We start from the raw sequence: 12,534 nt of genomic DNA, 5'->3' as shown, positions 1-12,534 counted from the left end.
AGACAAAACTGTTCCTATATAAACTGTACATTTTTTTTTGTATTCTGGATTATGAAAGCCGGTAAATTTTTGGATTGGCGCTTCCAGTAAATTTTTGGATTGGCGCATCCGGTAATCTCCCGGATTGATGCTTCCGGTAGTACATGAATAATAGTGTTAATCTAAATAAAAAAATGTAAAACATCCATAATTGAAAAAACTATTCCAGATCCGCCAATCCATAATTCAAAATATGCATTCCGGATTCAAAAATCCATAATTGAAAAAAATCATTCTGGATCCACCAATCCGTAATAGAAATTGGGCTTCCAGATTCAACAATCCATAAATCAATATTTATGCAAACTTTGCTTCCAGAACACCCCCTTATCCAGAATGCAACATGATTCACTTCCGGATTGATGAATCTGTAGCACACTCCGAGATCCCAAAATTGTGGGGGTGCCCGGAAGAAACTGCCAAAAAATATTTATTGTATTCTTTAATTCTATAAAACAACCTTAAAGAATAGACAAAAAAATTTGTAAAGGTATATTATTATTTATTAAAAAACTAAAGGCAAATAAGAAAAGAAGAAAACAAAGAGACTGCAAAGGAATATTTGTAGGTTGTAGGTTGAGGAGGAACCACTCACAAGCAAGGAGAGATCAAAGAGGCAAGAACGAGGCTTCAGGCTGTCTTGAAGTCATTACAATACCTTAAACATTTCGTTTTCTTCTGAACACTCTTCCTCTCGCATTTGACCTTCTCACACAGCAAATGAGGTTCTTTCTTTGTTTCTTCTTCTTTTCTTTGTTCTCATTTCATTGTTTCACTTACCACTAAAATCCGAAGCTTTTTCTAATTTCTGCTACGACCCGAAGAAAGAAAACTTCCTAACTTGTAAGCTAACTTATTTTTTATCACCACCCCATTTCTATATTGCCTCTGCCGCTTTTGTTTCACATCTTTTTGTGGGAAAAACATTGGAATATCGTTGACCCATTTGGTTGTAACTTGTAAGAGTTTAATATTCTGAGCAATTTACCCAGTTATTTGTAATGTCATTGAAAGTTTGTGTTTTTTTTTTTCTTGTGTGAGATTAGTCGCCATCCTGAAGTTCTGTGGGCTCAACGTTCTGATAAGGTTTACCTTACTGTTGCTCTACCTGATGCCAAGGATGTTTCTGTGAAGTGTGAGCCTCAGGGTTTGTTTAGTTTCTCTGCTTCGGGGGTTCAAGATGAATCCTACAGCTTTAGCTTGGAACTTTATGGATCCATTGAACCTGAGGTGAGGGGATTATGGCTTTGTTTGATCACATTCTTCACATTAGAAAAATGCCAAACTGTTTATTTGATTTTGTGCATGCTTTGTGTGAAATCTTGTTTTGCGATTGTGTAAGGATAGTGGTGATTGTAGCTTTTGAGTATACTGATTTTTGAAGGATTTGGGCTGGCTGTGTGTTTTCTAATTACAATTATTTGGTATTTTCTTACGAGTTTTATCTCTCCTTTTCTTTTTGTCCATGGAATCGTTCAGCTTTTGATAGTAATTTAGCCTCTTGGACTGCAAGTAGTTGTGCCCTTCTTAGCTTTTGAGATTGTTGGGCGCTGTTTTCGCAAAAAATATTTGATGAAATGCTTCCTTTTAATCTTGTTATGTTGAAACTGTTCCAACCTTTGGGTTTGGGGTTTCCCCTATTCTAATCTCACCTTCAGTTTTACAATTTCTCTATGGTAATTTGGTCGACAATGATCATTTGTTGTTAATATACCAGGCATTATGGAAAGTTTTAAATCCTGAATACTATTCCATATGTATTTTTTAGCATGAAACTATGGTCTGTCAATCCTTGCCTTGCCTTTCATTGACGAGATTTGAATACTTATGCAGCATTAATGCATGCAACTTATGTTGTAGTATACTTTTCATTTAACATATTTATGTACAGTGTAAAAGACATTAAACTATTGCCGTGTCTTCACCTAATAACTTAGCATTTAACCTTGATACACCGGAAGAAGAATTATTTACAACTGAAGTGAGCAACTTATTTTATGAAGAAGTGTCAGTACTTTGTCATTGATTCACTATTATGACTTCATTAAACACCAATATCACCTAAAATTTTGGTCAATACCTCCAACCGAAACCAATCATTGCCACCTCGTGTTGTCCCTAATCATGTGCTATATTACATTGTTGCTCTTCTTTTTCTTTTACCTGCCTCTTTATAAGAGTTTAGTGCCTATAGCTCTAATCCCCATTGTTGTTTCTTTTGTTGAGTCTTTATCACTCTATCAAGCAAAATTGTTATGCTATATGGAACAGCCTGTGAGATTTATTTTCATATTATGCATATATTAATCATGCATTGTTTTAAGTTTAAATAAATTGTGTTTTTGTTTAAGGTTCTATTGAAGTTGAATAAATATGAAACTACTTAAATATTTTACTAAAAGTTAGAGATCTGGTGGTAAAATAAATTTCTCTATAGAGAATGTGACTCGAAAGTTTTTGTTTTGCCTCTAGTAGGTTTCCTATTTTTTTTCCATATCAAACTTTTTAAAAGAAAAGGTTTGGTGGTCGTATCCATAAATTTTTCATTATGGTGTGTAGGGTTGTAAAACTAAATCTGGCTTAAGAAACATACTATGCTCAGTTCAGAAAGGAGAAAAAGGTTGGTGGAAGAGGCTATTGAAGTCTGAAGAGAAACCTGCTCCGTACCTGAAGGTTGATTGGAACAAATGGTGTGATGAAGATGAAGAGTCAACTTGTAAGCTTCTGTAAATCATAACTTCCCTTGGAAGCTAGATTTTTCTGATATGTTTAAATTTTTTACTTTGTATGTAATTAAATGTGAGAATTCATATTTCTGTGGCCATCAATGCATTTAGTGATCCCTCTTTCAAATTTGCTCTAGATTTCATTTGGAAGAGAAACCTTTTCACCATGATTATACTTGAGAGTTATTAAAACCACAAGTTCTACAAAATGATGATAGTTTTGTTTTCACCTTTATCCCACAATAGGGATTAACATATTCTTTTATTCATTATCATCATCATCATCATCTTGAAATTGCTAACTTTTTTTTCTAGATCTTCCTCTTTATGAAAGGATATTTGCATGAACGGTTCAATAATTGCAACCTTAGCATCTTCTATTAATTTTTTTCTTTCTTATTACATTGTGCATGCTTCTATTTCTATGTTATTTAGACTTGGCATTTTATTTTTTCTTATACTATTTTTTGGGTAAAATGTCTGGAAACATGGTTTCCTAATAAAGATAAAATATAAACTAAATTTGACTATTAAGAGGGGATCAGAATAGGTAAGAGTTTGAATATCAATCCAGAATCCTTAGCTTTTCTATCTCTTATGTTACCCTTAAGAAAACCTTCACAATAATAAAAGATCCATAAAAGCCTAGATAGCAGCCAAGCTTGTATCTCAAATTGCACCTGAACAATTCTTTTAGGGTATGGATGTGATGTGATTATGATGTTGAAGGTTCAATTGTCCATCAGACCACGTGTTCTCTAATGCATATTTATTGGGTGAGTTGATTCTAGCTGATGTCTTTCTTATCTTGGGCATGCTCATTTTGCTCAACCAATTCATTACCTTTTTTGTAGCAACTCTTTCTAGAACCTGTTTTCTTTTGCTGTGTTGTTCCAGACATCGTTATGCTTAGTCTCTGTCAGATTCTTCACACATTTTGTGGTTTATGAAGTCATTTATATTTGTTATAATTATAGAACTAAGACATAAATCCTTTATAATTAGAAATATCTAGATTATATATGTTTCTATTTATTCATGTATCATATCTTTATTATTAGAGGATATCAATCTCCTCTATTTATTATATTGATTTTGTTTTCTCAATATAAATAAAGCATCCGTGTTGTCTTAGAAATACATGGTTTTAGCTCAATGTTTCTCTCTTTCCTATAGTTGGACATGGTATTTAGCATATTTTTTTCAAAATTGTGTTGTCTAGTAAACCCACCCTCTCCAGAGGATTTTAATTTCATTAACCTTTCTCTCAAGATTGCATGTATTGTTCGGGTACCATCTTCAACAAGTTTTCCAATGAGTTTTCTGGCAACCTCCATTTGCTCTAGCAAGCATAGGGTTGGGATTGCGTGAACTAATCTATCCAATAATACAAATGTCGAGACGAATCACCTACCCATGTACCCTCATAAATGGCGACACTTGACGACCGACCAACCACACCCAAGTCACGACTAGTGCATGAATGATAGAAAAGAAAATGAGCAAGAACACCACATTTCTAGAAGGATTACTAGAAGCAAGTCAAGACATGTGTTTCATGCTCAACAAAATATTCATCTTCTTTATTTTGTACTTTTGGACTTTGTAAATATTTGTAAGAGAGGTGAATTTAATATTAGTAAATAGGTTTAGATGTGTCTTTTCCAAACCCATTTGCACATATATAATTACAGTACAATAAAGAAGACAAAGCCAAGGTGAGAACAAGCAAACAAAATTCTTGGAGTCAAATTTGGTCATCCAAGGGTTCAAAGCAAGCAAGTAAAGCATGTGTATTCAAGAGGCATGAACAAGGCATGGAAAATGCCTCCTTCAAATACAGCCAATTAAGGATTTTCTAGGATATAATTTTTTAATTTTAAATTTGAATTCTTCTCTCCATTTCCATTTGAATTTTCAGTCAGTGCCAAGTGTGCTTGAGAAGCCACATTTGCATTTCATTTCACTAGAATTTGGCATTGAATTTCATTGTAATTTCCAGTCCTATTTGGCTATAAATAGCTATACCTTGTCTTGCAATGTGTACTTTGGATTCTGAATGAAATTAAATTTGTGAGAGCACTTTTGATTGTGGTTTGATCTAATTTCTCTCTCTGATTATTTTATTATTATTTTTCTATATTTCGAGAAAAAGAATGTCTTCCAAAACCCACGACATATTCACCCATTTTTTTTAACCATATTGTTAGTATTGAGAAGATGGACGAGTCTCACTATTCATCTCAGGCTTTAGAAATCAGGTTATGGTCAAGTGATTTGGGCTAAAAATCCCATTTCTCTACCAATATTGAATTAATTCCTACGATTATGTTGTCTCACCAATTCCAGCAGTTCATGGCATCCAATGGTTTTCTTCATCAAACATCGTGCCCTCACTCTTCTCGAAAAAATGAAGTAGTTGAATACAAAAGTTGACATCTTATTGAAACTATTCAGACACTTGCTCACAGTCATCTTCCTCAACGTTTTTTTGGGGATGTTGTCCTAATAACATGTTATCTTATTAATATGATGCTATCATCAATCCTTAATGACTAGGTACCCCACTTTGTCTTTTTCCTCATTCCCCTCTATACAATCTTCCTCCATAGTTTTTGGTACCATATGTTTTGTACATAAACTTCACACTTGTTCTAGATAAACTTTCTCCTTGGTTGTTCAAATGTGTCTTCCTAGGATGCCATTTTTTCTCAAAAACAATATTGATTTTTATCACTTGATCTTGATTAGTATTTTGTGCCTATTGTTGTCTTTTTCTTTGAGTTTGTCCGATACTATACACCTGCTCCTTCTAATGAAGACATATGTAGTCACTTTTCCACACATGAAAAATACAAAGAAATTAGAATGAATTTGAGAGAGTGAATTTCCCTCTCAGGATCTATAATAACTTTGGATACACCAAATACAATGTATGAGAGAGAAGAGAAGAGAATCTAGAAAGATATATCTAGGAACTAGGTACAACACAACACACAACACCTTTACATAATTCTATTTAAGACTACATATTCTAACACTCCCCCTCAAGTTGGAGCATACAAATTGTATGTGCCAAGCTTGGAACAAATAAATTCAATCCAAGGTCCTCTCAAGGATTTTGTTAATACATCCGCTAGTTGATCATTTGACCCCATAAACTCAATGTAGATTTCCTTGGACAACAAATTGGATTCGAATTTTCTCGAATAAAATGATTGTCAATTTCAATGGATTTAGTCCTCATGGAAATTGGATTGGAATCAATGTGGAGAGCAACTTGGTTATCATAATACATCTTCATTGGTTGAATCTCACAAAAAAAATCTAACTCTTGGAGGAACTATTTTACTTGTATAAGCTCACAGGTGAGGGGTGCCATTGCTTTATAAATCTAATTCTTGGAGGAACTATTTTTCCATATAAGCTCACAAGTGAGGGATAGCGTTTCTCTTTACGCAACTTCAACAGATGATCAGACAACAATATTTTGTCTCTTGCTTTTCCAAGAGATAATATTTCCTCCAAGCAAAACACAATATCCTATAGCATATCATCTATCCATAGGAAAACTAGCCCAATTAGCGTCGTAATATCCAAAGATTTGGGTATTCCCTTTATCTTCACAAAGTAGTTCTTGTCCTGGACTGGAGCCTTTTTTGAGATATCTTAGAATATGGATGACATCATCCTAGTGATCAATACAAGGATTTTGCATGAATTGAATCACAACACCAACTACAAAAGACAAATCTAGTCTAGTAATAGTGAGATAAAAAAGTTTTCCATCCAGTATTCTATATCTTTCCGGAACAAAGAAAACTTTTCCCTATTCTACCATTAATTTCTAATTTGGTTCCACGATACACTCCACTAGTTTACAATCAATCATACCTATCTCTTTTAGGATGTCAAGAGCATATTTCTTTTGAGAGATTACAACTCCTTCCTTTGATTAGACTACTTCTATCCCCAAAAAATATTTGAGATTTCCAAGATCCTTGGTTTGAAAATGATTGCAAAAATGTTCCTTTCACTGAGAGATTTTAGAAGCATCATTTCCTATAATAACTATATCATCAACATACATTATTAAGTACACATTTTCTTGGGGAGGTGTGACAATAAAGAACAGAGTGGTCTGCCACACCAGGCATTATAGCCCAAAGGATTGTACAATGTGGCTGAACTTTCTAAACCAAACACTTGGAGATTGCTTGAGACCATAGAGAGAGTGGCACAACTAACAAACCAAACCAAACTCTCCCTTAGCATCAAACCCAGGAGGTTGCTCAATGTAGACCTCCTCTTCTAGATTTCCATGCAACAATTTTTTTTTAATATCTAATTGATGAAGGGCCAATGACGAATAGTTGCCATGGCAAGGAAAAGTCTGACAATAGTCAGTTTGGCCATTGGAGAAAAAGTATAACTATAGTCAAGGAGGAGTCTTGGAAGAAGCGATAGTCCCTAAAGACATGTTGTAGAGGCAAGGACATAGTCTTCTAGTGCAACAAAGAACAACAAAAGGCAACCTAGGGTTTCAAGTGAGAGAAAGCGTGATCAACACTAGAAGACTTACCAAATGGTATCGAAACAGAGAATAGAGGGTAAATATGAGCTTAAAGTGCTCCAGCGAGTCAAACAATGGTGGACCAGAAATATTTTGACCACAACAAGGTGGTGCCTAAGACACACTCACCTAGGGTAGATTTGCGACTATTAGGTTTGGGTTGCGCTCCTCGAGGCACACATGACCTAAGTGTCGGAGGACAATGCTGGTTCTGGACAATGGTAGACGGCAGCGGATGGTGCATACATTTGATGACAATTCCTTTGCTTAACATAGAGGCAGAGTGGGTTCTGATACCAACTTGAGAAAAATACAAAGAAATTAGAATGAATTTGAAAGAGTGAATTTCCCCCCCTTAGGATCTCATATTTATAATAACTTTGGATACACCAAATACAATGAATTTCCATCCACACATTATACTTGTTTGTCTTGTTATCTTTTGTTCTTATTCCTACTACAAGTGAAGCTTTATCTCATGTAGGGTGGTGACAATGACAAGTGTTGATTGATGAGATGTGCCCTTCAAAGTAGTGGTACTTGGGAGTCGGTTTCTCTTCCACTTAGAAAATCAATTGTTTTGTGTCAGTGGTTGTACACTCTAAAAATAGACCCTGATGTTGAAATTAATCAATATAAAGTTTGTCTAGTTGCCAAAGATTACAAATAGATCTATGGTCAAGATTATACAAACATTTTTTCTCTTGTTGCCAAAGGGACATCTATTTGTCTTTTCTGAATTGCAACTATTCGTCATTGAACACTGTTTCGGGTTTACATAAAAAAATGCATTTCTACTTGGTGATCTTGGTGAGGAAGTCTACATGGTGCAACCTCCTAGATTTGTTGCTCAGGGGGAGTCATTTGATATAGTATGTCATCTTTTCAGGTCCTTATATGGCCACAAGCAATCACTCTATACATGGTTTGGATGATTTTGAACTGTCTTTTAGTAGTTTGGGATGATGTAAAGTGATGCTGATCATTCTCTATTTAATCGTCATTCTCCCTAAAGATGTATCTACCTCATTGTACATGTGGACGACATTGTTATCATAGGAAATGATAAGGAGCGTATTCTCCAACTAAAACAATATCTTGAACAATTTTGAACAAAAGATCTTTGATACTTGAGATATTTCCTTGGTATAAAAGTTGCACAGTCCAAGGACGACTTGGTCATATCTCAAAAGAAAATATGCTCTAGTCATTCTAGAAGAAACAAGGATGGTAATGCTAAACTTGTGGACACACCAATGGATCCAAGTGTCAAACTTGTACCTGACAAAGAAGAACTATATTTTAACCTTGGGAGATACAAACAACTAGTTAATAACCTAAATTACCTTACTGATACTCATTTTGACATCACATTTGTAGTGAACATAGTAAGTCAATTTTTAAACTCTCTTTGTGAAGGTTATTGTGATGTAGTCGTACGAATCCTAAAGTAATTTAGAATGCTCTTGGCAAAGGCTTCATTTATGTAGACAAGGAAAATACTCAAATTATTGGGTATTCTGACACCGCCTAGGCGGGGTCACTAAGCCATAGACGTTTCATTTCAAGGTATTGTGTACTTGTGGGAGGTAACTTAATATCTGTTAAGTAAAAAAACTAGATGTTATGAAAATATCAAGTGAAAAGGCAGAATAAAGGGTAATGACATCATTACTTGTGAACACATGGTCAAACAATTCCTCAATATGCTTAAATTTGAAGAATGTTTTCAAATACACCATATATGTGAAAACTAGACAACATTACACATTGCCTCTAATTCTCTCTTTCATGAGAGGACCAAACATATTGCGGTAGATTGTCATTTCATAAGAGAAAAAGTGGAGTCTAGAGATATATCAATTCTAGATTTGTCAACTTTAATGCACAATTGGTTGACATATTCACCAAGTTACTAAGAGGACCAAGGATCAATCATATTTGCAAAAAGTTGAGTAAATACGACTTATATGCTCCAGCTATAGGGGAAGCATTATAATTGTAGAAACAAGGCGTAGATCATTTTTAACCAAGAATATCTAAAATATGTATGTACTAATAGGAATGTTGTTTTTTTATTCTCGTATCCTTTTATTATTAGAGGATATAAAATCTCCACTATTTATCGTATTAATTTCATTTTCTCAATATAAATAAAGTACTCATGTTATATCAAAAATACATAATGTCTCTCTTTTTCTTATAGTTTGACAATATTTGAATGTTGTTTTCGTCTTATTTGGTTATTTGTAAGAAGCTGAGAGCTTAATGAATGTCAGCTTGAACAGGAGGGGGGAGGGGCAGGGGGCTTTTAGAATATTAGCATTGTAATTTTGTTACGAGTCTAATTATGATAGCACTGATACTGAGATGGTTTTGTATTAATTCTATTAAACATGGTATATTGGTAGAAGTTTGAGTATAAGATCAGTATTCCAGCACTACAAAAGTATTCACAAGCACATACAAAGGAATCACTTCCTTTCACACAGGTACCTGTTGACAACAAACTACCAAAAAAGGCCCCTCACCCTACCTGGTTGGTCCATATTTAAAGGCCAACCGCAACAGATTCACTCCACCCCAAAAACACCTAATTATTCTTTATTTTTAAGTTTTCTTCTATAATACACTCTCCAGACTTTCTCATTATCCTTTTGCCTAACAGTATTTAACATCTTTCTACTACTCCCTTGACCACAAGTAGTGATGATGGCAACTTACCTATACCTCCCTCTTCTGTTTCATCAGTATTTTATATTATACTTTTCCTGTGTCTTCTCTGTCTGGTCTTCCCCTTTCCCCCAACCACCATTTTTTCTGGAACAAGTAAGCTGTTATGATTGGTACTACTACTTTAAGGCATCCTGATTAACCTCGTAAAATTCCTTTTTCTTAAGATGTTGCCTATCTTATTGACTTGTTCTTTTATGCTGATTTATCTAGTTCTATAAATTCAATTTTTATTCTCAATTCACACCACCGTCACTATTCTTAATTCCATTTGTAGCATCCTGATCTTTGTAGTTTACCTTGGATGGCAGATTGGTCGGAAAACCTTGTTTTCTTATTTGCATAAGTTGCTTGAGGATTAAGATAGGCACCAACTGGTATGAGAATAAGGACTGAATTTTATTCAATTGAACCGATGCGGAATTACAAATTACACAGGAACTGAGTACAATTGATTGAGTATAAAGGTTCCCTTCCAAGATGTTGAGAGCTTGGTCTCTCCCTTCCCGAAAAACACTTCAGAAAAACTTCCCGAAAACTCCCCCTTCTTCTCTTATTTTTTATTCTGCTAATACCTGCTTAGAGGCAATTACCCTTGCCCCTACTAATAACTACTAAAATAATTAATAACTGCTAAAACAATTCAGTCCTACTAAAAACCTAACTCTAAACCCTAACAGATTACAATATAGTTTTTTTCTTCTTGTGAGTATTGCTCTAATCTGATTAAGCTTTTTGTTGGACCTTTTTCAGCTGATTTGGTATCTGATGATGATTCTCGGGTAAACTAATTTTTTTCACATGCCACATGCAATAGTTACAAAATTTAACAACCTGGTACCTAATCTCAATCAATGGTATCTTGTTCTTTTGCAGTTTGTTGATCAAGATGAGGGGAGCAGTGATGATGATGGAATGTTGTGTGAGTGATCCCTTTGTATTAAATTTTAGTGATTCTTTCAATTGCTTAGTGACATGCCTTTGTTGTAATATTAATATCTGTATGGAATGAATATATGCATAATGAGGTCCTTTAGACTTGGAAAAGCTTCTCAATAAAAACTTGTAGGAGAGGTAAAATCAGCTTGTGTACCTCAACTTCTAGGGAATTTAGATGAAAAGATTTCTGTAAAAGTTTAAGTGCACACAACATAAGTTGGTTTTAAATTATGAGAGAAGTTTAATTCATTTTATCTCATTCTCTTCTCCTATAAGTACTTCTTGAAAAATTTATCCAAACAGTCTTAATATATGGTTATAATGTTTCCTCAAAATTGACAATTTGTTAGTAGTTGTAGTATTAAAAACTGCATCATTTGGTTTTATTTATTTAATATTGAATCATTTGATGTAATCATTTTCCATATTTATTGTGCTCTTCCCCTGCTGACATGAATAATTATGATTTGCAGATCTTCCTGACTTGGAAAAGGCTAGGGGATAGTAACTGTTATAGTACTAACAAAGATATAAGAAGCATCGGGAACATGGAATCATGTTGAACTACTTTATAAGATGCACTGTGATATCATTGGCTGCATTGTATATAGAATCAAAGTAGTGCTTTGGAACACATAGTCTCGATCTTTTGTGACTACTTGGAACCTATTCTGTTGAGGGTTTCTTTGAAAGGAATTCTGGTTGCATCATATAATCAATCTAAGATTCTTCTCAACCACATTGTTGTAAGATTAAACAACCCTAACTTTGAATACGTGTCTTTTCAAGCTTGCAACTTTTGTTTGAAATGCTATTCTTCCATATTTTATTTCATTTTTATTGGATTTAGCGAGGGAAATGACTCCAATCTTGGATCTTTTGATGGTTAAATCTTTTGATTTGATGAACTGCTCAGAATTTCCTTTTATACCCAATGTTTTCCTCCTGCACTCCCATGGATATTACAATCTCTACTTTGCCCTTGTTATATGAATATGAAGGCTTGGGCAATTCGGAACATGGTTATCAAACGAGATTTAAATTGTGAATTATTTTTCAAGTTTTTTAATTGTGAATTGAATGAATAGATATAGATATAGATGATAAATATAATGATATTTTTAAATAAAAACAAACATTAGAAATATTATATATGAAAATAAAGTCAAAATGTTAAATCCATAAAATCAAAACATAATAGAATACAAAAGTTTCTTTTTTCTGCATCTCTACGTTTTTCTTCCTATACCCCTATAATTTTAAATATTCCAAAATTGATCTTAACCTATTATTTGAAAAGGGGCACCATGCTAGACTTTCTTTGCCATTGTTCACCTTCTTCATTGAATATCAACTGTTGGTGGAGGAGGGTCTTTGTAGTTGTTTGGAGCAAGGTGGAGGAGTAGGCTATGTTGTTGAAGGGTTGCTTGAGTTTTAAAGGTAAGAATTAAGTTTTTTTAGGAGCATTGGTGGTTATGGAGATTTCGTGGTTATCGAAAATCGAGATCTGGTAATGTGCTACGA

The 12,534-nt window shown here is 34.1% G+C and overlaps 1 protein-coding gene across 1 annotated transcript; it reads left to right on the top strand.

The window, feature by feature from the left end:
* The first annotated feature begins 560 nt into the window (after positions 1-560).
* Positions 561-11,819, top strand: LOC137837287 (co-chaperone protein p23-2). Its single transcript, XM_068646248.1, has 6 exons — positions 561-764; positions 1,086-1,269; positions 2,599-2,755; positions 10,825-10,853; positions 10,948-10,993; positions 11,484-11,819. Exons 1-6 carry the CDS (start codon positions 760-762, stop codon positions 11,513-11,515), a joined length of 453 nt encoding a protein of 150 aa, XP_068502349.1. The 5' UTR covers positions 561-759; the 3' UTR covers positions 11,516-11,819.
* The last annotated feature ends 715 nt before the right edge of the window (positions 11,820-12,534 follow it).

The sequence above is a fragment of the Phaseolus vulgaris genome, chromosome 4 (genome assembly GCF_000499845.2).
Source record: "Phaseolus vulgaris cultivar G19833 chromosome 4, P. vulgaris v2.0, whole genome shotgun sequence".
Taxonomy (NCBI): domain Eukaryota; kingdom Viridiplantae; phylum Streptophyta; class Magnoliopsida; order Fabales; family Fabaceae; genus Phaseolus; species Phaseolus vulgaris.
This window is presented reverse-complemented; position numbering and strand designations above follow the sequence as displayed.